Genomic DNA, 27,843 nt, shown 5'->3' with positions numbered 1-27,843 from the left:
AACATTATGGTGAGTACATAACTTCTTAATCTGAAGTAGGAACTTCATTTGTCAGCAACCTTTGGGACAGAGTCCCCAGCTACCTGAATCCTGGGTGGCCTTTATGGAAGAATATTCCGGAGCACTGCAGAGCCAAAGGATGCCCTACCTCTGGAGACAACATCCAGTTTGCAATAGCTGACAAAGGTATGAGATGAGGCCAAGTGGCTGCAGAACAAATATCATCTAAGGGAACCCTAGATTTAAAAGCCGCTGAAGTAGCGACGGCCCTAGTAGAATGAGCTCGGACTCCCTGAGGTGCAGGCCTTCCCGAACTCTGATACACTAAGAGGATACAACTAGCTAGCCACCGTGATAGTGTAACTTTAGAAACTGACTTGCCTAAACTTGTTTTGGCAAAGGAGACAAACAACTGGTCAGATTGCCTATGACCAGCAGTTCGATGAATATAAAAGCATAATTGTCTGTGCACATCCAAGGAATGCAGTTTGTACTCTCCTTTGTTCTGGTAATTGGGAAAGAACACGGGAAGATTAATATTAGCTTCCGAAGATACCTTAGGCAGAAAGGACGGATTGATCCGGAGGTAAACCATCTTGATGGAAGGCTAAATACGGTGGCTTAACACAAACAGCCTGAAGCTCAGAGAACCTTTTAGCTCAAGTAATGGCCACCAAGAAGGCCATCTTCCAAGAGATGTATTTAAGATCAACAGTAGCCGCCGGATCAAAAGGGGGGCTAGTCAAGGCCTGGAGAACCAAAGATAAATCCCATGGGGGTACTACCTCCCTGACCAGGGGTCTGAGAAGGAAGGTACCCTTGAGGAAAGCTTTACAAAGCTTGGAAGTAATTAGTGGGCCCGATTCATGCCCTACATGATAATGCAAAATCGCTGCTAGTTGTACCTTGACCGTAGAGCAGCTAGCCCCTTGATGAAAAAGGGTAGTTAGAAAATCCAAAACCGACGTAAGAGGCGCCATGAAAGGATCTAAGTGATGGTGCTCCGCCCAGATGGAGAAACGTTTCCACTTACTTCGATAGACTCTTCTGTTGGAAGGTTTATGTGCTGCTACTAGGATGGCTTTGACTGGTGAGGAGATTCCGGGAGTCCTTATCAGGAGTGGAACTGGAGCAACCAAGCAGTCAGCTTGAGGTTGACCAGGTTGGGGGCCGGAAGACCCAGAGGGTGAGTAATGAGATCCGGAAGGGGATCCAGAATCCAGGGTGGATGAATTAGGTGAGACCACAGGTACAGGAACCACGTTTGACGAGGCCAGAATGAGGCAATGAGGATCATTTTGCTCCCCAGCTGACTGGCTTTCTGTAAGAGTTTTAGCATCATGGGCAATGGAGGGTAAGCGTAAAGGAGACCGGGAGGCCAAGCATGTACTAGAGAGTCTCTCGGGGACTCCCCCCTGAGGGGGGATTAGAGCGAAGTAACTGTTGCATTTAGTATTTGAAGGAGAGGCAAAAAGTTCGCAACAGGGTTGCCCCCATTGGGCAAATATTTATTTTGCTACTAGAGGATTGAGAGACCATTCGTAGGGAGTCATAATCTAACGACTAAGCCTGTCTGCTAGGATGTTGGACCATCCCGGAATGTGCGTTGCAATGAGAAAGCGGATGGTGGATATCGCCCATTCCCACACTCTCATGGCCTTGCGACAAAGAGGATAAGATCTGGTTCCCCCCTGTTTGTTGATGTACCAGACAACAGACATGTTGTCCGTTTGTACTGCAACCGTTCCAATCGGAAGAAGGCTGTGAAGTGCCTGCAACGTCAAAAGCACCACCCTCATCTCTAGGACATCGATATGCAAGGAGGTCTCCGTGTCGTTCCACGTGCCTTGGACTGTTCTGCCTGAATAGTGCCCCCCCACCCCAGGCGAGAGGCGTCCGTGGTCACTGTGGCGACGGGGGAAGGCATCGAGAATGGTCGTCCCGTGTGGAGACTCTGGGACTGGAGCCACCACATGAGCGACCCTCTGCAAGCCCTGCTTAGGGGAATAGGATGGGACAGGGGGTTGCGGGACAGAGACCATTGTACCTGGAGGGTCCACTGCAGGACCCTCATATTTAGACGGGCTAGGGGCAGCAGAGGAATAGCTGCTGCCATGGACCCTAGAGCCCTCAGGATCAATTCCGCCGGTGCAGCAGGAAGTCTGAGAATGGCCTGGACATGCAACCTCAGGTTCTGAAGACGATCGGGAGTCAGGAAGGCAAGCATTATTCTGGAATCCAATCTTGCCCCTATGAAATCTATTACCTGTGTAGGGAACAGAGGATTTGGCCATGTTGATAGTCAACCCTAGACGTGGACCAAGGTTGAAAAAATAATCCCTGCCTGAACAGAGCAGATGCCTTGTTGGGGCGATGAGGAGCCAGTCGTCGAGGTACGGAAAGACCTGAATTCCCTGAAGCCTCAGGTGGGCCGCGATAACCGCCAAGACTTTGGTGAACACCCTGGGGGCTGAGGTGAGACCGAAGGGAAGGGCCCTGAACTGAAAGTGACTGGCTCCCAGCCGGAAGCAGAGGAACCTCCTGGAGTGTCTGTCCACCAGAATGTGGTAGTACGCATCCTTGAGGTCTATCGAGCACATCCAGTCGTTCTCCCGTAATAGGGGGAGAATAGATTGTAGAGTGACCATTCGGAACTTTTCTTTGGGTACTGCCAGGTTCAGGAGAGAGAGAGAGATCGAGAATGGATCTCAAGTCCCCCGTCTTTTTTGGCACCAAAAAGAACCTGGAGTAAAACCCCGATCCGAACTGCTCTGGGGGGACGGGTTGGATGGCTCTTTTGCAAAAGCTACTGAATTTCTGTAGCAGCCACCTCCCTCTGATTGGGTGGTACGTCGGGGAGGCTTTTGGTTTTGGGGGTTACAATAAAGGGAATTTGGTAACCTCTGGATATGATACGAAGCACACAGCGATCTGTTATGGACTCGCACATTGCTAGATGCTTCGAAAGACACCCCCGACTGCCTCCAGAGTGGAGCAACCGGGCAACCCCTCAGGGGTTCTGCGTGGGCCTCTCAGAGAAAGGTTCTCTGGACTCAAAATTTCTGGGACCCCCTCTTCCTCTTGGGCGGCATCCTCCGTCCTCCTCTGCCACGAGAGGACTGGTTGTCCGGAGCAGTCTGGGACTGATGCGATTTTCGGAACCACATCTTCTTCTGTCCCTTTTGCTTCTTGGAAAAGGACCTCTGGGGAGCAGAGAAGCAGACTCCGACGGCAAACGTCTTCCCATCTTTCTCGCTCTGGACTTAAGTGTTGCCAATGGTTTTGCAAAACAGTGCAGAAACATCAAAGGGGGCATTCGCGAATGACGCCTTAAAGGGTTCTGAGAAGTCACAATGTCTGAGCCAGGCTTGGCGCATAATTACCAGACCGGCTCCGCCAGCTCTAGCGGCTCCTTCAGTGGCGTGAGACGAGCCACATAGAGGTGTTGGAAACTGAACGTACAGTAGACATTCGGGAGGAGTACAGCTGCTTGTCCCCTTCAGACATGGACTCTGGGGGAGATGCAGCGTATTCTTTCATTAGATCTCACTGCATCCGTATGACGTGTGCCATATAGTTCAGCGCTCTCATGGAAAAGGTTGTTGAACTAAAGACCCACTTCCCAAGGCGGTCCATCGCTCGAGACTCCTTACTCGGCGGGTGGACCGCAGAGCTCTCCTGAGCCAACTCTCTCTTGGTGGCCGCCGCCACCAACATGGCATCCACGGGGGGACCTCTGCTCCAGTGGGTTCTTTCAGCAGGGGGACTTAGGATTCTATCCGGGCGCTTGGGGACTGGCTCTACAGTGTCCGGCTCCTTCCAAGCCCTGGTGGAAATAAGGTCCACCAGGGGGTCGGGGGGAGGGGACACCCAAGAGGTAGATGGCCCTGCTTCGAACACCTCTAGGAATACGGACTCATTGGAGGAAGCCTCGGGGGGCAGACCACCCTCCCCTAATCCTGAGCATTTCCATGATGTCTCCAAAGGAGACATCCTCGGGGGGTGACCTTGGGGAGCCCTCCCCTTCATCTAAGTCCTATCTTCCGTAAGGGACTCGGGGGAGTCCAAGTGCCTCCTCTTACACTTGGCTTTGTGAGGGACCTCCTCGGGGGGGCTGTCCGAGGAAGACTCGCCAGCAATATCACGTTCCAAAGGAACACCCAGAGACGCTGAAGCAGGCTGTCCCGAAGGCCGGGTGATGGGAGCCCAGACTAGCTGAGAGGGAGTGCAGGGGAGCCGCCAGGACCGAGGTCCAGATGCACTCAACAGTGCCCTCTCCACAGCCGGAAGCCGGGGAGCCACTCGATAGGCTCCGAGAGTCGACTCACACTCGGATCCGAAGCGAGGACCGGATCCGGGGCCGAGACCCTCGGATCCGAAGAACCCGTGTGCTCCGACCGGGACAGAGCCGAAGTCACACAAAGTCCCTCGGATCCGAAGCACAACCCATGGCTCAGAGAGGTCGGAGCCGAAGTAACCAGTACTATCGGCTCAGACCCACTCCCGGATCAGACGCGGCTCGGCTCCGAATGCTCCGAACCCGGGAAGCGGGACGGAGAAGGAGCAATTGGAGCAATAAATGGGGTCAAGCTCCTGCCCGGAGGGGGGGGGGGGGGAGGCAAGAGCACTCCCATCTGCAGCTGGGCCTGGATGAACCTCCTCATCATCCGGTCCATGTCTGCATCTGACATACTGAAGGTGGACCTCAACGAGGCCACCGAGGCAGACCTAGAGTGTCGCCTCGATGACCTCGACAGGGACCGGGTCCCCTCCTCCTCGGGTCCCGGTGAAAAACAAGGGGACCGGAGCCAAGGAGGAGGTGATCCAGAAGCCCTGGATGGAGAAGCCCGCTTGGCGGGCGGGGCAGAGGAAGAGTCCTCGGCCCGCCGCTTATGGTGCTTCTCCTTCCGTCTGGTTTTTCTGGCCTCCCTCTCCTCCGGAGCCAAAACGGGAGGTTGAGTCCCGACCAGAGGGAGGGAGAAGTACAGTTTTGTACCTACCATAAATGTAGATGTCCGAGAGGTATGCATCTGCAGTCCTAACATATGGGTTGTCCTACCTCAGGCAGCCCTTCGGTCGGCCGGATTCCAAAGTCTGGGTCTGGCCTTGGCTGATGTCGCACTTCACCCGACGTCATAGCTGCAGTGAATTGGGTATAAAGGCATCAGCCGACGCCATTTTCCTCAGTGTTTCTTGCCCCAGATGCCAGGTGCCCTCTTTGGATAAATGCAAAAGATTCCAAATAGTAGAGAGCAAACAATATAAACATGTATGTACATATATACAAACAAATACACCATAATAGATTCCCCCAGCTAGCGACAAGATGGGCAAATACCCTAGGAGTACCACAGAGGAAGGAGGGTACTGCAGATGCATACCTCTCGGACATCTACATTTATGGTAGGTACAAAACTGTACTATGTCCTTCAAGGATGCATCTGCAGTCCTAACATATGGGTAGAATACCATAGCCAAACTGGGGGAGGAGGCACTAAGGTGATTATGGTGTAGTTAAGATCCCTTGCAAAACAGCAGTTGCAAAACCTGCTTGGGATCTGGAGTATAAAGGAAGATTATAATGCTTGGCAAATGTATGCACGGAGCTCCAAGTAGCAGCTTCTAAAATGTCTTTGGTAGGCACCTGTGAGGTAAGCTGTAGTAGTGGCTGTAGCCCTTGTGGAGTGAGGTCTGATGTTTTCTGGAGTTGCCTTTCCATGAAAAGGGTAACAAAATCTAATGCAATTTCCTATCCATTTTGAGATTGTTTTGAAATTGCTTTTCCTTCCATTCCTGTTGCATATGCTACCAGAAGCTGGTCAGTTTTTCTGTTGGTCTTGGTTCTGTCCAGATAGTAGCGCAATTGCCTGTGCACATCCAAGGTATGTAGTAATCTTTCCCCCCTGTTCTGTGGGTTGGGGAAGAATGCTGGTAGGTGGATTGCTTGGTTCAATGATACCCTGGAGACCACCTTTGGCATAAAGGTAGGGTTGGTTCTCAAGGACACTCTATCCTGATGGAAGATAAGGAAGGGCTGTACTGTCATTAATGCCTGTAATTCCGAAACCCTTCTTGCTGAAGTGATTGCAAGCAGGAAAGCAGTTTTCCAAGATAAGAACTGTAATTCTGCTGTTGCTGCTGGCTCGAAAGGGGGAAGTGTTAACTTTTCCAGCAAAATGTTAAGGTCCCATGTAGGCAAAGGTGGCTTCCTTGGAGGCTTTACATTTTTAATTCCTCTCAGAAACTACCCGAGTAGGGGATGAGAGAAGACTGGAGGATCCATGTTGTATTCTGCTGAAATTGCTGATGCATGAATCTTGATGGAGGAGTAAGACAGGCCATTGTGGAATAGTTCTGCTAAGTATTCCAGGATGTTAGCTAAGTTTGCTAATTATACATTTTCTCCTTTTGCTGCACTCCAAATGAGGTATCTTTTCCATTTGGCTGAATAAGTCTTCCTTGTGGAGGGTCTGCGAGCCTCCAGGATAATGTCCTTAACCCTGTGAGATAAATCTGGGTTATTTTGTCTTATGTAATGTTCCAGGCAGCTGGCTGCAGTGTGCTCAAGTTTGGATGTACGATCTTGTAGTTGTTCTGTGTTAGCAGTAAAGGAACTAGAGGTAGAGGCCATGTGTGTGTCCGAGACATACTCCTCAGTAGCGGGTACCAATGCTGCCTCGGCCAGTCTGGAGCTATCAGGATGATCCTTGGGTGATCTTCTTTGATCTTCAGTAGCACTTTGTGCATCAAAGGAAGAGGTGGGAATGCATATGCTGTCAGGTTTTCCCAACTGAAGGATAGGGAGTCCACCTTCCAAGCAAGAGGGTGGTATGTCCTTGGTGCAGAATTTCCTCAATTGGTGGTTGTGTGGGGATGCGAACAGGTCTATTTCTGGTAGTCCCCATTTCTTTGTAATGGTTTTGAAGATGTCTGGATGCAGCATCCATTCGTGGGCATCCGTGGTAGTTCTGCTTAAAGTGTCTGCTAGTATATTTTCTTTTCCTGGCACAAATATTGCCTGGAGTTGAATGTTGAGGTTCAGGGCCACATTCCACAGGTCCATTGCCATCCGGCATAGAGGATATGAGTGTGTTCCTCCCTGTTTGTTGATATACCACATGACTGTGGTGTTGTCCGTCCTTATCAGCAAATGACCCTGTTGAAGAAAAGGTCTGAATGTCTGTAGTGCCTGTTTCACTGCCAGCATCTCTTTTAGATTTATGTGAAGGTTCAGCTGGTCTTGTGTCCATAGGCCTTGTATACACTTGCCCACCATGTGTGCCCCCCAGCCTAGGTCTGAGGCGTCCGTGGTGATAGTCTGGCTTGGGTGAGGTTTGTGGAAAGGCAGTCCTCTGTTCATCTGACAGGCCTGAGCCCACCACAGGAATTCTGGTTTCAGGCATGGGGATTATTGGAATCTGGGCTTCTAGACTGTGCTTGTGTTGAGACCATACGTTCCTTAGGTACCATTGCAACTTCCTCATATGCAGCCTAGCTTGTGGTATCAATATTATGCAGGCTGCCATGTAACCCAGGGCTTGCAGGACTTTCCTTGCTGTAAGCTGGTTCTGTGTTGTTAATGCCATGAAATAGAGTGGTAGTTGCTTTTGCTTTTCTGCTGTGAGAAATGCCATCTGATTTGATGTGTCCAGTTCTGCACCCAAGAATGTTATCCTTTGGGATGGTACCAGCCTTGACTTTTTCATGTTGACTGTGAATCCCAGGGCTTGCAGTAGTTGTATAACCTTTTCCAAATCTTTTGTTAATTTGGTCTTGTTGTCCGCTTGTATTAGGCAGTCGTCCAGGTATGGGTAAATCTGAATTCTGAAGCCTGCAATGAGCAATTACTGATGCCAGGCATTTCGAGAATACTCTGGGCAGTAGATAAGCCAAAGGGCAATGCTGAGAATTGATAATGCTCTGATCCTGCAAGAAATCTGAGGTATCTTCTGCAATCTGGTCGACAGGACGTGCAGGTATGCCTCCTTGAGATCTAGAGTCACCAGCCAAGACTCCTTGCCCAGCATGGGAAGAAGTTGCTGTAGGGTCAGCATTTTGAATTTTGGAACAATGAGATGTGTTCAGAGCGGACAGGTCGAGAATAGGTCTCCATTGGTTTTCTTTTCTAGGTACCAGGAAAAGTCTGGAGTAAAATCCTTGCCCTTGTTCCATGGGAGGTACCTTTTCTATAGCTCTCATCCTTAGTAGGTGGTTGATTTGTTCTAGAGCGTTTGTTTTTTGGTTTGGTGGTAGGTTTGGCATTCCTCTCTTTTTTGGTAGAGTGTGGAAGTGAAACCTGTAGCCTTTGTCTATGGTCTGTAAAATCCATTTGTCTCCTGTAATGTAATGCCAGTTTACGGAAAATAAGGCTAGCTTTCTGCCTAAAGGTGCTTCCAGTTGTTTCCTGGTAGGCGGTATCAGAGTTAAGTCATTGTGTCTGTCCTGTGGAAGTGGTCGTAGCTGGATCTGTGGCAGTACTTCTCTGGTTGTTAGGCTGCCACTGACGTCCCCTGTAGGCACCTTTGGATTGACCTCTGCCTCTTGGGCTCCTATTTCTGCCTCTCTGTGCTCTGGAGGTGTCTGGAAAGGACCAATTCTTCGAAGGCCAATTTCTACTAAACCTTGGAGGCTGGACCTGTAAGAAATCCTTGACTGTTTGGACAGATTTTGCTTTTTCTTCCACCTTCTTCAGCACTTGCTGTGCAGGGGAACCAAACAAACTGTTTCTCCATGGGAGCATCTAAGAGTTTTGACTTTACATGGTCTGGTAAGGATTGTTCTTTTAACCATGCATGCCTTCTAATCACTGTTCCAGTCATAGCTGATCTAAAGGAAACCTCCAGTGCATCATAGCCGCATTTTAAGGAATGATTACTGACCTGTTGAGTGTTATGTACCAAATCCTGAAGGGACTTACGGTCTATAGGTTGAGGAGAGGACAGTTTTTTATTTAGCTGGTCTAACAAAAATTCCTGATACTGAATCATGTGGAATTGACAGTTTAAGGCCCTAGCCGAAAGAGTAGCAGAAGTATAAACTTTTTTACCCCATCTCTCTAGTGCTCTAGATTCTCTTTCAGAGGGGAGGGGGTTTCTGGCAGAGGCAGCTGCTACAACTTTGGGGCCCTGTGAAATGGTTTCAGGATCTGCAATAGGAGCCTTATACAAGTGTAATCCGGGACCCTGTAATATCTATCGGGCTTGGCAGGGGCCGGGGGAAGAGAGTCAGGGGCAGTACAAGCATCATTATATGCATCATCAACAACTGTTAGTGCTGTGGTAAATGTAAAAAGGTCCTTAGTCTTTTCCTTGAATCTGAAAAATCCTGGCCCTGCCATTGAAAATGCTCTCTCATAGCATGCAAGGTTTCCCCAAAAGAAAATTCCTCAGGAGGAGAGGCAGAAGGAATGGAGTCTTCTGCATCAGAATCCTCATAAGGGGAATATGGGCTTTCTGGAGGTTCTGAGTTTTCTGAATCATCCGAGGAATAGTCTGTAGAAACTGGATCGGGGGGCTCTGCTCTAGGCCTCTTCTCTGGAGGGGGTTGAGAGGCCCTGTCAGGGTGAGGTTGGGATCCCCTGATCAAAGAAATGAGATCCTCAGCCAGGCTGAGCATTTGGGAACTAGAGGTAGGCCTGTGAGGGGGTTTTAGCAGACAAGGCCTTAGAAGATTTAGCTGCTTTAGCCCTAGCAAAGGCCTTGATAGACATAGATGCAGGGGGCCTAGCAGCTCCACGTGCAGGAGTAGATATGTCTAAAGGAATAGTATCTGATAAATCCTGGGTACCTGCAACAGCAGTGGAAATTTCAGTAGCAGATTCAGCCATGCTGTGCGAGGCCTCTGCTATAGGAGGCATGCTTTCGGCCGAAGGAAGAACCGTGGACTCGGTTTCAGCCGAAACAGAGACACTTGCGGTTGGCTTAACCGGGGTTTCGGCCGAAACCGCGGACCGCGAGTGTCGGTCCTTTTCCTTACGCTTTTTGACTAATTGAGAAGTCGGAGTCTCCGACGGCATTTTGTAAGCAAAAGCGGACCAAAAACTCCTGCAGAACTCCGACCGACGCCTAAGTGTTCGCCGGGTTGAAGGAAGCACAGGCTAGACAAGCTGCTACGTCATGGTCTGGGCCTAAGCAAGGAAGGCAGTAAGAGTGGAAATCCTTATGAGGTATTTGTTTCCCATAAGTTAAACAATTATTTACTTTTTCTGACATCGGCTGAGGCAAGAAAGAGTCCCCAACGGGGTACTTAGCTTTTTAGAAGTCTTCGGTAGTAGTAATCTCTGGATCTGACCGACCGGCACTTGCGAACCGCTTCTGCTTCGGGCACCGCGCAGCAAGAAGACTGAGGAAAATGGCGTCGGCTGATGCCTTTATACCCAATTCACTGCAGCTATGACGTCGGGTGAAGTGCGACATCAGCCGAGGCCAGACCCAGACTTTGGAATCCGATCAAGGGCTGCCTGAGACAGGACAACCCATATGTTAGGACTGCAGATGCATCCTTGAAGGACATCAGGGGTGGCTACCACCGAGAGCTGGGTAGTGGCCACAGAAGTACCGGAGGCCGGAGCAGAGTCCGGGGGGCAAAAGGCCCGCCAGGATCAGCTTAGACCTTTGGTCCTTAAATGCCCTGGGGTTGAACACTGTGCAAATCGCGCATCCCGAAGAGAGGTGTTCAGCCCCAAGGCACCTAACGCACCGGGTGTGGCCATCTGCCGGTGAAAGCTTATGGCCACACTCTGTGCATTTTGAAAAGATGGCTTTAGGGGCCTCCGACATGGTGTACAGAAAAACACACTCACTAGGCCCCTACACACACCACAAACACACTACGAACCAGCGAGGGTAGGGAGGAAAATTTTTTTTACACAAAATTTATAAAAATAGGGAACCTGAACAGTCGTACACACTCACACAAGAGAAAGTAATAAAAATAGCAAAGTTTTTCTCTCAAATTTCACTGAACTACCAGGAGCTCGAAATCCAGTTTGTAGCTTGAAGCGCGGCAAACTAGATCTGAGGTCAGTCAGGGTTGGCAGGGGATTATGGGTAAAGGGAGGAGCTAGGAGCTTGGATCTATGCTGTGGTAAAAGTTGCCGGCTCGGATCCGAGATCGGATCCGTTCCCAAAGGTTGCTGACAAATGAAGTTCCTACTTCAGATTATCAGATTCCTGATCAGAAGAATCAGAAAATCAGTTCTAGGTCTCTTGGAGGGGGAAGGCTGAATTCCACTAATTAATCTTCAGCCATTCTAAGCATTTGTTTTTGAAACATATGGTCCTGAGCCTACAGTTTGGTAGTCTGTTTTCTAGGTGTAGTGCGAGTTTTTGGCCTGAGGAATTTGGAACTTCTGGATGGAAACGATGGCATATCCATAATATAAATGTCTGTAGGTCTGAATACACCCTCAGAAGCCAGTGCCTGCACAGCGGCTCGAGACCTATCCAAGGTAGTGACATCCGGAGGTTCCATGGTCGAAGAAGCATCTCGCGGCATACCAGACTCTGAATGGGTCTCAGTAGAGGTCTGCGAATCTGAAGTAGCGGGTATCAGGGGCTGCGAAAGTGCCTCACTGAGTACCAGCAAACTGGCAACTAGCTTAACGGAAGAGTCATCGGCAGTTTTGAACCTATGTGGTCTGTCTTTATCCTTACTTTTTTTGGCAGATCGGTAGTTAGATGGCTTAACGAAGCCATTTTGGGGTACGTAGATTGAGTACTAAGGTAACTGGTTGCAAAAATGGCCTGACGACGAATAGTTCGGGCGTTAAAAAGGCACAAAACTGACAGCGAGGGACGCCGTGGTCTGGGCCTCAACAGGGGATGCAGTAAGAATGAAAATCTCTATGAGGCATTTGCTTTCCACAAGTAAGACAATTGTTAACTTTCACGGACATCTTTTGGAGCAAGAAAGGATCCCCAATAGGGTACTTATTTTTTTTTGAAGACTTCGGGCCTGAAACTCAAAAATGAAAATATCTGGAGATGGCCGACCTGCATGTGTTAACTGCTTCTGCTTCGAACACCACACGGCAAGCAAGACTGATGTAATGTCGTCGGCTGCATGTTTTATACCCCTGACAACAGGGAAGACGTGACAGCGTCCGACGCAGAAATCTGAACACTCTGGTATTCAGGCCGGCTGAGGGCTACCTGTAGGCAGATAACCTAAATGTGATGACTGCAACAGTGAAACATGATCATCATCAATAAAGTCCAAGTTAAAAGTTTCTCACAAAGCAAACACCGGAAGCAGCAACAACAGAAATGTTCCTGACAAAGCATTACAAGTAAAGGACAGGAGCTAGAGCAATGGGAAAGTTATAGATGCTAACAGTCTGATTTTAGTCTGTGGTTAGTTAGCATGGACATCTTCATACCTTAACCAAGTACAAGGATACAGAACAGTATAATGATCAACAAATGAAATAACAGTTTAAATTGCATACCTCATCTTTTCGCAGTTCTTCTATTCTTTTTTCCTTTAATACTTGCTTTATTTTGTCTCTTACATCGAAGGAAAATGGGCACACTTCCACATTTTTCTGTTCAAGTGGTTTTGGCTTGAATGGAACACCAAAGTGTGGAAGAGGGTTTGCCTTGATCACGTGAGGTTCCTCCTGAAAAAATCAGATAAGATTCAACACTGATTAACTGTATGTGTGTTAAACTTGACCTGCCAAGTTATGCAGATGACCCTTGTATCTTTCACTATATGCATAGCAAACATACTTTGTTTCCCAGGAGGTTTCCAAATTACATCCATTAAACAAGTTTGAAATATCACTCACCTGAAAAAACTGCGATTTCACATGTTAAACTGTTACTGTAACAAAAAAAAAAAAGTTATGTATTCACCATAACATTCCATGCTTGTAGTCCATCCCGGCCTTCATTCTTACTGATGGTGCCTATTTAAAAGCTTGAAGTCTTCTAGTTGGCTTGTGGCTTGGTAAGTATCCCATGGTGCACCAGTACAATCCTCAGATCTTGTTTGCTGCTAACTAGGGGAAATAAGAAACATACAGAAAGAAGCAATAATAAAAGGTCTCCAGTGAATAATATTTTTCTGTCTCCAGATCCTTCCAGGAAGGAGGTACGGGGTGGGTTCATAAGAACGAAGGGCGAGATGAACTACAAACATGGAATGTTATGGTGAGTACATAACTTCTTTATGTTCTTTAGTCCCATCTCGCCTTCATTCTTACTGACGGGACAGTGTCCCTAGCAACTTACTCTTGGGTGGCTCAAGGAAAAATACTCCCGAGTAGCGTGGAACCAAAGGATGCTCTACCCCTGGAAGTTAAATCCAATCTGTAATGAGTAATAAATGTGCGAGGGGTAGCCCAAGTTGCTGCTGCACAGATATCAAGTGGGACCCTGGCTTGAAACGCTGCAGAGGTAGACTGAGATCTTGTAGAGTGAGCCTTAATTTTAAAAGGTAAAGGCCTACCCTCAGAAGTGTAAATGTAAGCTATACAGCTAGAGATCCAAATTGAGAGGGTCACTTTGGAAACTGGTAAACCTGACCGGGATTCGGAGAAGGAAATGAATAACTGATCTGACTTCCTGAAGTCCTTAGTCCGGTGTAAATAAAAACGTAAATGTCTATGAATATCCAACTGATGAAACCTGTATTCTGCTGCATTGGAATGACTTGGGAAGAACACCGGACGTTCTATGGATTGGTTCAAAGTGTTATGGGAATAGACCTTGGGGACAAAGGATGAATTAGTACGAAAAGATACTCTGTCTTTGTGAAAAATCAGATAAGGGGGTTTTTACAGACAGTGCTTGTAACTGACACCTGACTGGCAGATGTGATAACCACCAGAAACAAGGTCTTCCAAGACAGAAATTTCAAAGGCGATGAATGAGAAGGCTCAAAGGGTGGAGATGTCAATTTGGATAGCTCAAAAATTCAAATCCCATGAAGCAACAGATTCTTAAAATGGGTGTCTTAAAGTCGCACCTATGAGGAAGGTTTTGCACAGCCTGTGTGACATCAGATTATAATTTGGTATGCCTAGATGAAAATTAGAAATCGCTGCCAATTGAACCTGGATAGTGGCAGCTGCCGATCCCTGGTGGAAAAGCTCAGAGAGGAATTTCAAAACCACCGGAATGGAGGCGGTATAAGGGTCAACATTCTTTTTCTCAGCCCAGATAGAAAATCTCTTCCATTTACTGGAATATAATCTCCTAGTAGAGGGTTTGAGAGAGGACATTAGGATATGAGTCACGGAGGGTGAGAAATCATGAAGCCTGACTAGAGATGGAACTGGAGCAGCCAAGCTATCAGACTGAGGGTGTGCAAAGCAGGACGAAGCGAGTCTGACATGTGTCAAGAGATCTGGCACTAGGGTCTAGAATACAAGGATCACCTAGGAGAAGAGGCCCGAGAAAGGGGAACCAAACCTGACGAGGCCCGTAAGGAGCAATGAGGATCAGTTTGCTTCACCAGCTGTTTCGCTATCTGATTAACCTTGGGAATGAGAGGAAAAGGAAGAAAAAAGTGTAAAGGAGACCCAGGGGCCAATCATGAACAAGTGCGTCTCTCAGTGACTCCCCCAGAGGGGGGATGAAGGATAAATAGCTGCTGGATTTGGCATTGATCGGGCTGTCGAAGAGATCGCAGCAAGGCTGTCCCCATCTGTGAAAAATCTACTCCGCTATTTCCTGTTTCAGAGATCACTCGTGAGGCATCAAGATTTTCAGATCACTAATCAACTAATAAACCTTTTTCGTGAAAAAGGTATGGATGTCAAGGTTTCTACACCTGATAATCGGGTGCAGGAACCACTGCTTATGGACTCTCAAGCCAAGCTTTATACGTTACACACCCCGCCAGCTTCTAGTGAGCAGAGAGCACCTATGAATGTGGTAAACACTACTTCTTCGAATTTGGGCACCAACAGACCTTCTAATGCAACCAATTCTTTGTTAAACAATCGAAACATTAGTAACGATGGACTGGACGCCTTTTTAAACCCCCTGGTCACGGATTGGCAAGTTGGAGTGAGGCGTGCTACTGGACCAGGTACTTTTAAATCACAGTTATCCAATTTTGAAGTTAAACTTAAAAAGTTCAAATCATTACAAATGGACAACGCCTTTTTGGCAAGGTCCATTGAGTTGAAACAAGTGCCGAAGGGCTTGAGAATGTTTAAATTGCCGAATGGTTTTCTTGCTGTGACTGAGGGATTCAAAGTACTGCTTGACTTTTTTGACCGAATGGGTCTAGAACTGATGAACATTATTATTTGTAACAAATTGTTAGAATCCTTAAAGAACGAACTGGGGCAAATGAATAACAACATTATCAAGGACCTGTTGTTTGAAACCAACAAACAACAATATGATAATGTGTTACACAAAATTGACAACTTTGTGAGCAAGGGGTTAGATTTCAAATCCTTAAAGCTCAACAGTGACAGTCAAGACTATGCCAATCATAAGGCTTACTCTCATTTTAGAGAATTTAAGAGAGTACATATTTTCAATACCCCTGGCAGTGGGGGCCCTTCATTTGTACCTGTTCAGACTGACAATTACCATGTTCAAGACGAAGGGGCTAATGGGCACACCCCCGACGACTTTGTGACAGACACAGATGTTTTTGACGACAATGGGGATTTTTTAGACCCTCCCTGACTGAGGAGTTCGGAATGTATTCAACTCCCAAGAGGCAAACAGTCATGGAGAGGTCAACCGCAAAAATCGTACAACAGGAGGATGTGGTCCCATTCCAACTACAGACCTTAGTTGAAACATCATGTTTTGGAAACACCTTTTGGACACTCTTACAGGGAATGACTTGAGCTATTGAACACTTGAATATTTCCCGGACAATAGTTCAATCCATAACAATGTTTCTATTTGTGATAGTTCTAGCTCTGACAATGAACTGATTTGTAACAAGGTGAGAATCAACAACGTATGTTTTTATAATTTTACTGAGTTGGTGTTGACAGATGACCATTTGTCATTGTTTGGAAAAGGGTTCACTTTTGTACCCAAGTTTAGGAACGAAACAGCGAGACTCTTGGTTAATCTTAGGTTGTACACAAGACAGTTGAACCTGCAAATGTATTTTTCTAAGAACCATAACTTGTTGAATGAACAAGCAATAGGGCCAAAAAGAAAAAGCACTTTTATTCCTCCGGCCCACCCATGTGTACACATTTTTGAATCTGTGTGTGAGGCTCAGATTAGAAGGTTGAGTAAATTGGATGACCACCTACCAGATAACATGACCGCTGGTGAACATTTTTGTTTACGTGAAATGACATCATCTAACCAATTTAGGGTCATGAAACCGGACAACGGTGGGGGCGTGGTCATTGTTACCTACTGATTATTCCAACAGAATGTCCAGTCTATTGAATGATGCCAACACTTACATCAGGGTATCACGCAACGAGATGCACATGGCATATTCTAAAATTGACTGGCTTCTATATGAATGGCTTATGGATGGGGTTATTGATCATGAGGAATATCAATATTTGCAGGTCGATTTCCCGGTGACCCCCTCCATTTGTGGTATACCAAAAATTCACAAGAGTCAAAATAATCCACCTTTTCGTCCAATTGTATCGGCCAAAGGCTCCAAAACTGAAGCTTTGGCCTCTTATGTGGATTTTTATTGTAAAAACATTGTCAATCACTTCCCACACATTCTGCGTGACTCATGGCACTGCTTAGATGTTATTAGACAGCAACACTTTGCTGAGCCATTTATTATGGTTACTATTGATGTTATTAATCTTTTTTCTGTAATACCACAGTCAGAAGGTCTGGATTTATTTAGAACTTGTCTAGACAATAGAGGTGGTTTACACACTGTCAAAAGATCACGTCTTCTTGATCTTATGGACCTTATTTTATCTAACAATTTTTTGGCCTTTGAAGGTGAACTGTACAAACAAGTTACGGGTGTTGCCATGGGGGCAAAATGTGCGCCAATTTACGCTAATTTAGTGTTGGCACAATGGGAATTAGACAAAGTTTTTTAATCACCATGTATGCATCAAGTGGTATTATACCTCAGATACTTGGACGATGTATTGATTTTTTGGAGGGGGCGAACTGAAACGATTTATACTTTTATTGAATATCTTAACAAGAATTTTTTGAAATTTACCTTTAAGGTACACCAAAGAAGAACGAGGGGAATTACTGAGTCTAATATTTTTCGCAAATAAACTTATTCAAACAATTTTCTACACTTTCAGAGCGGTCACCCACTTTTTCAAAAAAGAAATGTTGTCAAGGGCCAGATGGTAAGACCGTCTAGACTGATAATTGAGGATGACAAATACATAACGGAAATTAAGGTCTTAGTGGACATGTTCATACAAAGAGGTTACCCTTTAGATTTTTTTAAACAGGATTAGAGATGAGGTGGATGTCAAAAGACACTTAACATTTAAGCCGATATTCCAAGGAGGTTTACCTAAAGTGAACCATGATCAGAGTAATTTTAGTTTCTCCCCTGCTCATGAGAAATACAAGAGAGCTATGCTTTTGCCGTTCAACAGCCACTCTGACACAATAGTTAACATCTTAAGAGAAACATGGCATTACACTATGGACAAGGAAACCACCTTGATTATTGGGAACACACCTCTCATCACATATAGTAGGGGGTTGAATTTGAAGGAGTTGTTGGAAAGGGACAACTCTAACAACGGACATTACAAGAGTTCTAGTATGAACAAATGTGGTTCCTGTAGTGTATGCAAGTTTATTAATAATGACCTCTACGTGACAGTTCAAAATTTTTATAAAACCATTAAATGTCCCGGTCATTGCAATTGTAACACCAAGAGGGTTATTTACATTGCTACCTATTTAAGCTGTCCCAGTTTTTATGTCGGGAAGACTATTAGAAAATTAAGGTTAAGAATCCTTGAACACGTTAGGGACATTAAGAACAAAAAGACCACCAACGCTCTATATTTACATAGTTTGACTTGTGCCAACTTTAAGAAGTTTTTATTCTTTATTGTGGACAGGGCACCTGACAATGACAGAGGGGGTGACTTTAAGACTTTATTAGAGATGAGGGAGACAATGTGGCAATTGAGATTAAATGCATCCAGACCCCCAGGTATTAATGAGAACATTTCTATGGCAAGTATTTTAAAATATAGGTCTCTTTTTATATGAATTTTATACATTTATATACATATATACTTTTCTAGTGGTTTATTTTTTCATCGCATGTTATTGCAACTGTATTGTATTTTTATTGTGTTTTTTTTTTATTTGACAATTTGCAAGTAATGATTTGTGTTACTATTACGAAGGTCTACCAACAAAGGCTATTTTATGCTTTGAAGTCGTAAGAACATTTTAATATCAATGCCCTAAAATGTTTTTTGTGTTTAGCTTTTGTTTTTGTATTTCCTTTTTAACACAATTCAGTTAGAACTTTGTAGTGATAGGCTGGTTACTAAGGGCGGGACTTTTTTGAATTTATTTATAACAGTCTGTTCATTAATAACCTTTTACCACTCTGATGATGCCTGGTTTGTTTCTAGGTGAAAGCGCTAAGTGGTATTAGTTCCTGTTTATGTACTTTTGTTTGCACTATTGTTTTTTATTACTTGATTTAAAAAGTTTTGCCTATTGGACTTGTGCTGGAGTTTCTGGCTGGCTATTACCTGGGAGTTGCATTGGACTACCTTATTGGTTTACTTCAGTGTTCTGTTTATGAAGGAGAAATAGCTGCTGCATTTGGCATTGATCGGGCTGGCGAAGAGATCGCAGCAAGGCTGTCCCCATCTGTGAAAAATCTACTCCACAATTTCCTGTTTCAGAGATCACTCGTGAGGCATAAAGATTGCCCGGCTGAGCTCGTCCGCTATCTCGTTGGTTGTCCCTGGAATGTGTGTTGCCACCAGAAAACGCTGGGAAGATATCGCTCATTTCTAAACTCTTAATGGCCTCTCGACAGAGTGGGTATCATCTGGTTCCGCCTTGTTTGTTAATATACCATACTACCGACGTTGTCTGATTGTATTGCAATCGTCCCAAAAGGCAGAAGGTTGTGAAGTGCTTGCAACGCTAGGAGCACCACCCTCATCTCTAGAAGGGTGATATGCAGGTGCGCCTCGTGATCTTGCCATGTGCCTTGGACAGTCCTGCCTAGATAATGCCCCCCCCCCCCATTTGTGAGGCACCCGTGGTCACAGTGGCAATGGGTTGGCGAGGGACAAATGAAGTGCCCGTGGTTAGCTGGTTGGGTTGAGTCCACCAAACGAGTTCCTTCTTGCAAGAGTCTGTCAGCAGTATGTGATGAGAAATTGGTAGATGCTGAAAGGACCACTGGGACGACAGAAACATGGTGGAAGCCATGGTCCCTAGCAGCTTCAGAATAGTCTTGGCCTTGACATTTCTTAGAGGGAGAAGACATTGAATTTGAAGAACCAGATTCTGTGCCTATTCTACAGAAGACGAGCCAACATGCCTACAGTGTCTACCTCTGCGCCTATAAAAATCACAAATTGAGAGGGCAATAAGGCAGATTTTTCCCAACTGGGCACAAAGTTGAATGGTAGCATCCATGGTCTGAAGTAGAGGCCTGGTGGGGGCTGTCAGGAGCCAGTCGTACAGATACGGAAACACCTGGAATCCTTGACGTCTCAGGTGATGTCACTACCATATACTTAGTGAACACCCTGGGGGCTGTGGTGAGACCAAAAGGCAGAGCACGAAACTGGTAATGACTGGCTCCTAGCCAGAAGCTTAGATGACTCCTCGACATCCTTTCCATTTTTATGCGGTAGTAAGCGTCTTGGTGGTCTATGGAGTACATCCAAGTGTCTTTCCCTAGTAATGGGAGTTTAGACTGCAGTGTCACCATCTGGAATTTGTCCTTTACCGATTTGTTCAATCTGCCAAGGTCCAAGATGGGCCTCCAGTCCCCTGTACGTTTTGGCACTAAAAAGAATCTGGAGTAAGTTCCAGATCCTATTTGGTCTGCTGGGACGGTTTGGATGACTCTTTTTGCAAGCAACTTGTACCTCCACAGCTGTCTGATCCCTGTGTTTACGTGGAACATCCGGAATCCACTTGGGAATATAAGGTGGCAGAGAAAAGGGTATGACAACCTCTGGTAATAATTTTTTGTACCCATTTGTCTTCAGTGATACTTAGCCAGTCTTCTGGATACAAAGAAATGCGACCACAGACTGGCTCCAGAGAAGCACAGTCGGGCCCCACATCAGGAGTGCTGGTAAAGCCAGCAGCGAAATGCATCGCAGCCTCCCTGGTTTTGCGGTCCACTCCTGCCTCTAGGGCAACGTCTACCATTTCCTCCTCCTCCTCTGCCTCTGAAGGAGTTACAATGTGCATCCTGGAAAAATCTCTGGGACTTCTTGAACCACATTTTACCACCCTCTGACTCTTAGAATATGGTCTAGAGGGGACAGTAAAACGTGCTCCCACGGCAGAGTGTTTTTTTCCTTTTTGCTCGCATTGGGCGAGTGTGCCCTTTACCTTTGGTTCAAAATATGAAGAACCGAAGGGGGCGTTGGTAAAGGTAGACTTGAACGGTTCTGCAAAATTGCACAAGCGCATCCAGGAATGACGTCTTAGGTTAATTCCTAAACCCGCTGCTCTACTCGCTCCACTGGCTGCATACGAGATAAGCCTCATGGACGAGTTGAAAATGGAGTTCAAGGTGAACAACTGGGCAGACACCTTCTTAGGGACTCTCTCAGTGCATGTACATTGTAGAGAACATCCTATCTCCTTAAGGAGATCTCTCTGAAGCCTCCTGAAGTGTATAAGGTAGTTCAGTGATCTAAAAGTAAATGCCGCTGATGAGAAGTTACACTTCCCGTATCTGTCCATCATTCGAGAGACTATTCAGAGGAACAGAAGTAGTTTCCGCTAGCTCCTTAGTGGCTGCTGACACCACCATGGCATCTATGGGAGCACCTTTAGACAAAAATTCATTTTCCCTGGGCGCAGAAAGAAACTTATTTGGTCTCCTGGGGACTGGCTCCACGGCATCAGGATACCCTACACCTTCCGACTAACGAGCTCCATCAATTCGTCGAAAGGTGGAGACACCCAAGAGGCTGAAAGTTGAGACCCGAAGGCCTTCAGATACACTGATGCCTCATCAGAAGGGGTGACAGTGGGCCAGCCGCACCTCCGCTTAAGGATTTCCAGGAGGTCTACAAAGGAGACATCAGATAACACCTTGGGGAACTCTTCTGACTCAGAGGTCAGTGTCAGAGGTAAGACTCATCCTGGGAGTCTACATGGGGGCTCCTCGGAAGGATATTCCGGGGAGGTTTCAGAAGAATAGGGGCCACCAGCCAGTGGCATCTGAGGCTGTGGGTCTCTGCTGTCCAGAGAGGGAGCAGGTGCTGATTATCGTGACAGCATACTCAATCTCAAATGCCAACCTCTCCTGCTCCAAAGACAACCTTGGCTCTGAGGATATTGGTTCCAGAGCCATCGGCTCAGAGACAGACGTAGGGTCCAAGCTCACCCTCGTCGACGCGAAGAGAGGAAGGCTAGGAACCAAAGAGGTTCGGTTACAGGCATCCCTGTTGGGGCCGACCGGGGAGCTTTGGCTCCTAAACGACACCAAGAGTGTCAGAGCGGAACTCTGCTCCGAAACAACTTCAGGGGAAGCTGGAACAGAGGGCTCCACCACTGGTACCAAACACTCCTGCTCCGTAAGACCAGCCAGGCTCGGAAGAATCACCAAAGGGGGGGACGGGACTCAAGTGGCCCCAAAACAGACTGGGTTGGAGCCAACAACAACTTTGTTGGAGCCAACAACAACTTCGGTAAGGAAGAGGACTTCAGAAGTCTCAGGACTACCATCTCCACATCTTCCGATAGACTCTTGAAGACCTGGAGGACAGAGTAGGAGAACGGGATCTCTGCAATATGGGTCAATTTAGAGTAGGGGAGACTAGTAAAGGATCCACAGACCGGCTCCGTTGAATACTCTCACTGGTCACTTCCGAACTACTTGGTGCCGACCCAGTAACCACAGTAGTAGAACTGAGGCAGTAATTTTGTCAGACTTAGAAATTTTAAGAGGTGGCTCCGAGACACCAGCTGGCGCTGGGGAGGGTCTCTTAGAAGATTTGGATTTTTCCTTTTTAGATCCCAGAGATCTAGTAGAGGAGGAAGAGCTAGCCAGATCTTCCTCGAAGGAAGGTTTTAGACTACCTTTTAGCATGAGCTTATTTTTTTTTCTTTCTTGCAACACCCTAGCACTAAAAGAGTGGAAATAAGCACGTTTCCTGTAAGTGGATGGCCCCAAGATAGCAGACTCGGTTACTGTGGCCATCCGTTAAAGACATCTTCTGTGAGCATTTTACGCATTTTTTAAAGCCAGATGGCTTATGGTCCTTGACTTCCTTTGACATCTCACAGAAATTCAACACACACAGGAAGGAAAGCGGGAGGACTAGCTCCTCTAACTTAAATGGGCCTAGCCCTATGGAAACGCTAAAGAGACACCGCGAGGACTAGGTCCTCTAACTTAAATGGGCCTAGCCCGGGTAGAGAAGAAAAGGAAACTAGGTCCTCTAAAACGGACCTAGGGGGTACAGGAATCAGTAGGGAGTCTTGCGTGCACATACTAGAACAAGAATGCAAGTCTAATTTGTGGAAAACAAAGAATGAAGGTCAATGGAACCTCGTCCTGTCTGCAACACTAATAACAGAAATATCAACAAACGGAAAGCTCCGCAGTAAGTTATTACTTATAATATATAAGAAAGCATAGAAACCTAAACTAAGCAAAAGGCGCCTACAACTACTAATATCAACAGTATGAAAACAATGTAGATGTGTATAGATATCTACAACAACCATGTGAAAACTGCACAAAGGATACCAAAGTACTATAAGGCCAACTGTACTCAAAGAAATAGCACACAAAGGCACTCTAATAAACTAACTAAAAACGCTACACTAACTATAGCTATAAAAGGCTATACAACACTATCAGAAATGTGAAAATAGAAGATTTATCCAATTTTAGAACAAAATGTGTAAAACTTGGCCATGGCCAAAAAGCACATCCGAACTTGACGCGGCAAACAAGATCTGGGGATTGTACTGGTGCATCATGGGATACCTACCTAGCCACGAACCAACTAGAAGACTTTGAGCTTGTAAATAGGCAGAGTAGGAGCCGAGGATTGGCTCTGATCCCATCAGTAGGAATGAAGGTGAGATAGGACTACAGAACACTATCAGTTAGGAAACACTTTGCTAGATCACTTTCTGCTTTACGCTGTGTAAAATATACATAACCACAAAAATTGTTTTAAAAAGCAAGGATATTATTACAACACAGAAGTCACATTAAAACCATACAACATCCAGTATAAACTATATGAACTGATGTTCACATCCACTCTACCAAAAAACAGAAAAGCTCACTTTAGGTCTCAGTGCTAGAGATGAAAACTTAAATACATAGTACACTTTGCTCTGTTTTAATGTTTCCACTTAGGAACATATGTATTTCAGTATACTTCAAAGTGAGCAAATAAAATTAAGATCAGAAAATGAAGTTATGTAGCTACCATAACGTTCCATGTTAGTGGTCTTCATCTCGCCTTCTTTCTTGCTGCTTGGGATCGGAGCCAATCCTCGGCTCCGACTCGGCCATCTTCAATAGCTTGAAAACTGTTTACTGGCTCGAGGCTACCCCTTATCCCATAATGCCTAGCGATAGCTACCCAGATCTCATTTGAAATAGCTAAACCAGACATAAGAGAAAAAACAGATAGCAAAAACTGGTTGCTCCCAGCATTCTAATACCTAGAATAGTTTAGGAAGACCTGGCCAGAAGAACAATAAAAGAATACTCAGCCAGTGAAAAAAGGAACTCCTCTCAATACATTAGGATGGGGGATGGAGGGAGGGAAGCAAGAAAGAAGACAAGATTAAGACAACTAACATGGAACGTTATGGTAGGTACATAACATCTTAAAGTTGTCTATCTCGCCTTCATTCTTGCTGTTTGGGACAGCGTCCCTAGCACCTAACACCCTGGGTGGCTCAGTGGAACAGACTCTTCAGAACAGTGGAACCAAAGTCAGCTCTGCTCCGGGAGACCATATCCACCTTGTAATGAGAGATAAAGGTATGAGTGTTTGCCCATGTGGCAGCTGCACAGATGGAATCCATGGGCAACCTAGACTGAAAGGCTACAGAGGTGGCTAACGCCTTAGCAGAATGACACTTTCGGTTTAATTCGTAACTCTTTGTTCCTTAACTGATAAAGTAATAGTGTGGGGCAACCACCTGGATAAGATCACCTTGGAAACTCTGAGACCTTGTCTGTTTAAAGCACAAAAAAGGAATAATTGGTCTGACTTTCTTATTTCTTTAGTTCTTTGCAGGTAAAAACGCAATGGTGTATGAACGTCCAATTGGTGAAGTTTGTACTCTGCCTTGTTGCTATGATTTGGGAAGAACACAAGGAGATCTATAGATTGGTTTAAATTATTTTCTGAGCAGACTTTAGGAAGAAACGAAGGATTAGTCCTCAGAGAAACTCTGTCCTTGTGAAACACCATGTAGGGAGGATGAACACATACTGCCTGGAGTTCTGAGACGCACCTAGCTGAAGTGATAGCTACCAGAAAGAGTGTCTTCCAAGATAGAAACTTGGAGCAGGAAATTGCTGGTTCAAAAGGGGGCAGAATTAAAGAAGTTAGAACTAAATTAAGGTCCCAAGGGGGAGAAGGATAGCTCACTGGAGGTCTAAGAAGATATGTTCCTCTCAAAAAAGCTTTACAGAGCTTATGAGACATGTTAGAATATGACAAACCAATATGAAAATTAGAAACGGCCGCTAATTGTACCCTAATCTTAGCGGAAGCGGCCCCGGAGTTAAACAGTTGTGTCAGGAATTCCAGAAATTCGTGGAGTGGGGCTGAGAAGGGATCCACATTCCTAGACTCCGCCCAACAAGAAAAACGTTTCCATTTGCTAGCATAAGTGTTTATCGTTGTAGACTTGTGAGAGACTATAATCTCACGTAATGCTGGGAACCCTGGCTAAGGTTGGAAGTGGAGCAACCAAGCTGTGAGCTGGAGAGTTTGGAGGGATTGATGCAATCCGCCTGATTGATGAATCAGGAGATCTGGAATTGGGTCCAGAGTTGATCGAGAAGGTAATGGTGCAGGAACGGGAACTGTATCTGTCAACGCCAGTAGGGGGCAATGAGGATCATTTTGCAACCCAACGATTTTGCTTTCTGTATGAGTTTCGGTATCAGGGGAAACGGAGGAAAAGCATAAAGTCTCTGAGGGCAATCGTCGACTACAGCGTCTCTAGGTATGTGACCTGGAAGCGGAAGAAGGGAGTAGTTGCTGCATTTGCTGTTGAAGGAAGTGGCAAAAAGATCGCAGCAAGGCTGTCCCCAATTGCGGAAAATGAGATTTGCAACTTCCTGATTCAGAGACCACTCGTGAGGCATGAGGATAGCTCTGCTGAGCCTGTCCGCTATGACGTTGGATCTCCCAGGGATGTACGTCGTGATCAGAAAATGTTGGAAGGAAATCACCCACTGCCAAAGTGAGTGCTTCTCGACACAGGGGGTAGGATCTGGTCCCGCCCTGATTGTTGATGCATCACACCACTGACATGTTGTCTCTCTGAATTGCAATGGTCCCAGAAGGAAGAGAGTCTTGAACAGCTTGCAACGCTAGGAGCACGGCTCTCATTTCTAGGACATTTATATGAAGATGGTACTCATGAGGTTGCCAAGTGCCTTGAACTGTCCTGCCCAGATAATGCCCCCCACACCCTATCAGGAAGGAGTCTGTCATCACTGTGGCTACCATTGGGGGTTGTATGAAAGGTCTTCCCTGAGTAACTAATGGAGACCATCCATCAAGAAAGGAGTCTTTTGCATGCCTCCGTGATAAGGATCATGTGAGACATGGGTAGCTCTTGGAAGGACCACTGTGTGAAAAGAAGCCATTGAAGAATTCTCATGGGGAAGCGCGCTAGTGCGATTAGAAGAATGGCCGCTGCCATAGAGCCCAGAGCTTGAAGGACATACCCGACTTGGATCCTTTTGCTCTGCATTAGAATTTGCATTTGTTGGGGAATTGTGGACACTCTCTAGTGGTAACCTTGCGAACATATCCCTTGTGTTTAAGTCTGCTCCTATGTAAGTGATAGATTGACAGGGCAACAAGGCAGATTTTTCAAAATTTACTGTAATACCTAGCTGGGTGCAGGATGCGATTGTATAATCCTGCGCTTGTAGGAGTTGATGCCTGGTGGTAGTAGTGAGAAGCCAGTCTGGATATGGAAACACCTGGAATCCTTTACGTCTCAGGTGAGCTGTGACCACTGCCATACACTTGGTGAATACCCTGGGGGCTGTGGTGAGACCAAAGGGCAGAGATCTGAACTGGTAATGACTGGCCCCCACCCAAAAGCGAAGAAATCTCCTGGAGCATCTGTCCATCTTGATATGGTAGTACGCGTCCTGAAGATCTATCGAGCACATCCAATTGTCCTGACCCAGAAAGGGTAGAATGGACTGTAGCGTGACCATCCAAAACTTTGTTCTTTGTACAGACATGTTTAATTTGCTGAGATCCAGAATCTGTCTCTAGTCCACTGTCTTTTTTGGTACCAAAAAGAACCCTGAGTAAGTTCTGGATCCATGCTGGTCTGCGGGGACTTCCTGGATGACTTTTTCTAGCAGTTTTGAAACTTCTATTACTGCTTGCAACTTCAGATTGGGTGGAACATCTGGAAGGATTTTCTTTGACTGCAAGGGGGTTGATGGAAGGGAATTTTGTAACCTCTGGATATAATGGACTGTACCCATCTGTCTTTTGTTAAATTTAGCCAGGCTTTTGGGTACAGTGAAAGTCTTCCCCCGACTGCCTCCAGAGGTGAACAGCCGGGCAACCCTTTAGGGATGCTGGAAGGGCTTATCAGAGAAAGATTCTCTGTTGCCCTGTTTCTGCGGACCACCTCTGCCACGAGAGCGGCGTCTATTATTATTGTTTCCCCCTCTGTCTCTGGAGGAAAAATCACTACGTGCGTCAGTCAAGGCTCCCTGAAATTTACAGAACCACATTTTCCCACTCTTCTGACCCTTGGGGTAAGGTCTAGAGGCAGTGGAAAAATGGACTCCCATGGCAGAGAGAGTCTTGCCTTCTTGCTCTCATCTAGCCAACGTGTCTTTCACCTGTGGACAAAGAGAAAGGAGCCATCAAAGGGGTATTGGTGAAGGATGCTCGAAAGGGTTCCGCAAAGTGACACAGCCGCATCCACACATGCCTCCTAAGGGCTACACCCGTGCCCGCGGCTCTACTTGCTCCACTGGCTGCATAGGAAATGAGCCTCATGGAGGAGTTAACTATAGAATTAAGCGTCGCTAGCTGGGAAGCTACTTTGGCTTGTGCTCCCTCAGCTGTAGGATCTTGAAGGGTATCTCCAAGCTCTAAGGAGATCCCTTTGAAGTAGAGTAAAATGACAAAGGTTATGACCTTACAGAGAAGGTCGCTGAAGCAAACATTCGCTTTCCGTAACTGTCCATCGTCCTAGACTCCTCGTTAGGGGGATGAACAGATGAAGAGGACTCTGCTAGCTCTTTTTTGGTGGCTGCTGCTACCACCATGGCATCAACGGGCACACCCTTAGAAAGGAATTGCTTATCCTGGGGGGCTGTAATAAACTTACTAGGTCTCCTCTGAGTTGGGTCCACTGTGTCCGGAGCTGACCAAGACTTACAAGCCACTACGGACATAAGTGGGTTGAAAGGCGGAGAAACCCAGGAGGTGGAAGGTCGGGAACCAAAAGCATCCAGGAA

The 27,843-nt window shown here is 46.2% G+C and overlaps 1 protein-coding gene across 1 annotated transcript in view; it reads right to left on the bottom strand.

Moving 5' to 3' along the window:
* TPX2 (TPX2 microtubule nucleation factor) overlaps nucleotides 1-27,843 on the bottom strand; it is a gene marked incomplete in the record, with an annotated part of 1,896,622 nt that overhangs the window by 262,956 nt on the left and 1,605,823 nt on the right. The window contains 1 exon segment of the mRNA XM_044089016.1: nucleotides 12,449-12,619. Within this exon segment, the coding sequence (XP_043944951.1) occupies nucleotides 12,449-12,619 (171 nt within the window).

This window comes from Protopterus annectens, chromosome 12.part0 (assembly GCF_019279795.1).
Source record: "Protopterus annectens isolate FY-2018-M chromosome 12.part0, PAN1.0, whole genome shotgun sequence".
Lineage (NCBI taxonomy): Eukaryota > Metazoa > Chordata > Ceratodontiformes > Protopteridae > Protopterus > Protopterus annectens.
Note: the sequence above shows the minus strand (reverse complement) of the source record. Positions and strands in the feature narration are given on the sequence as shown.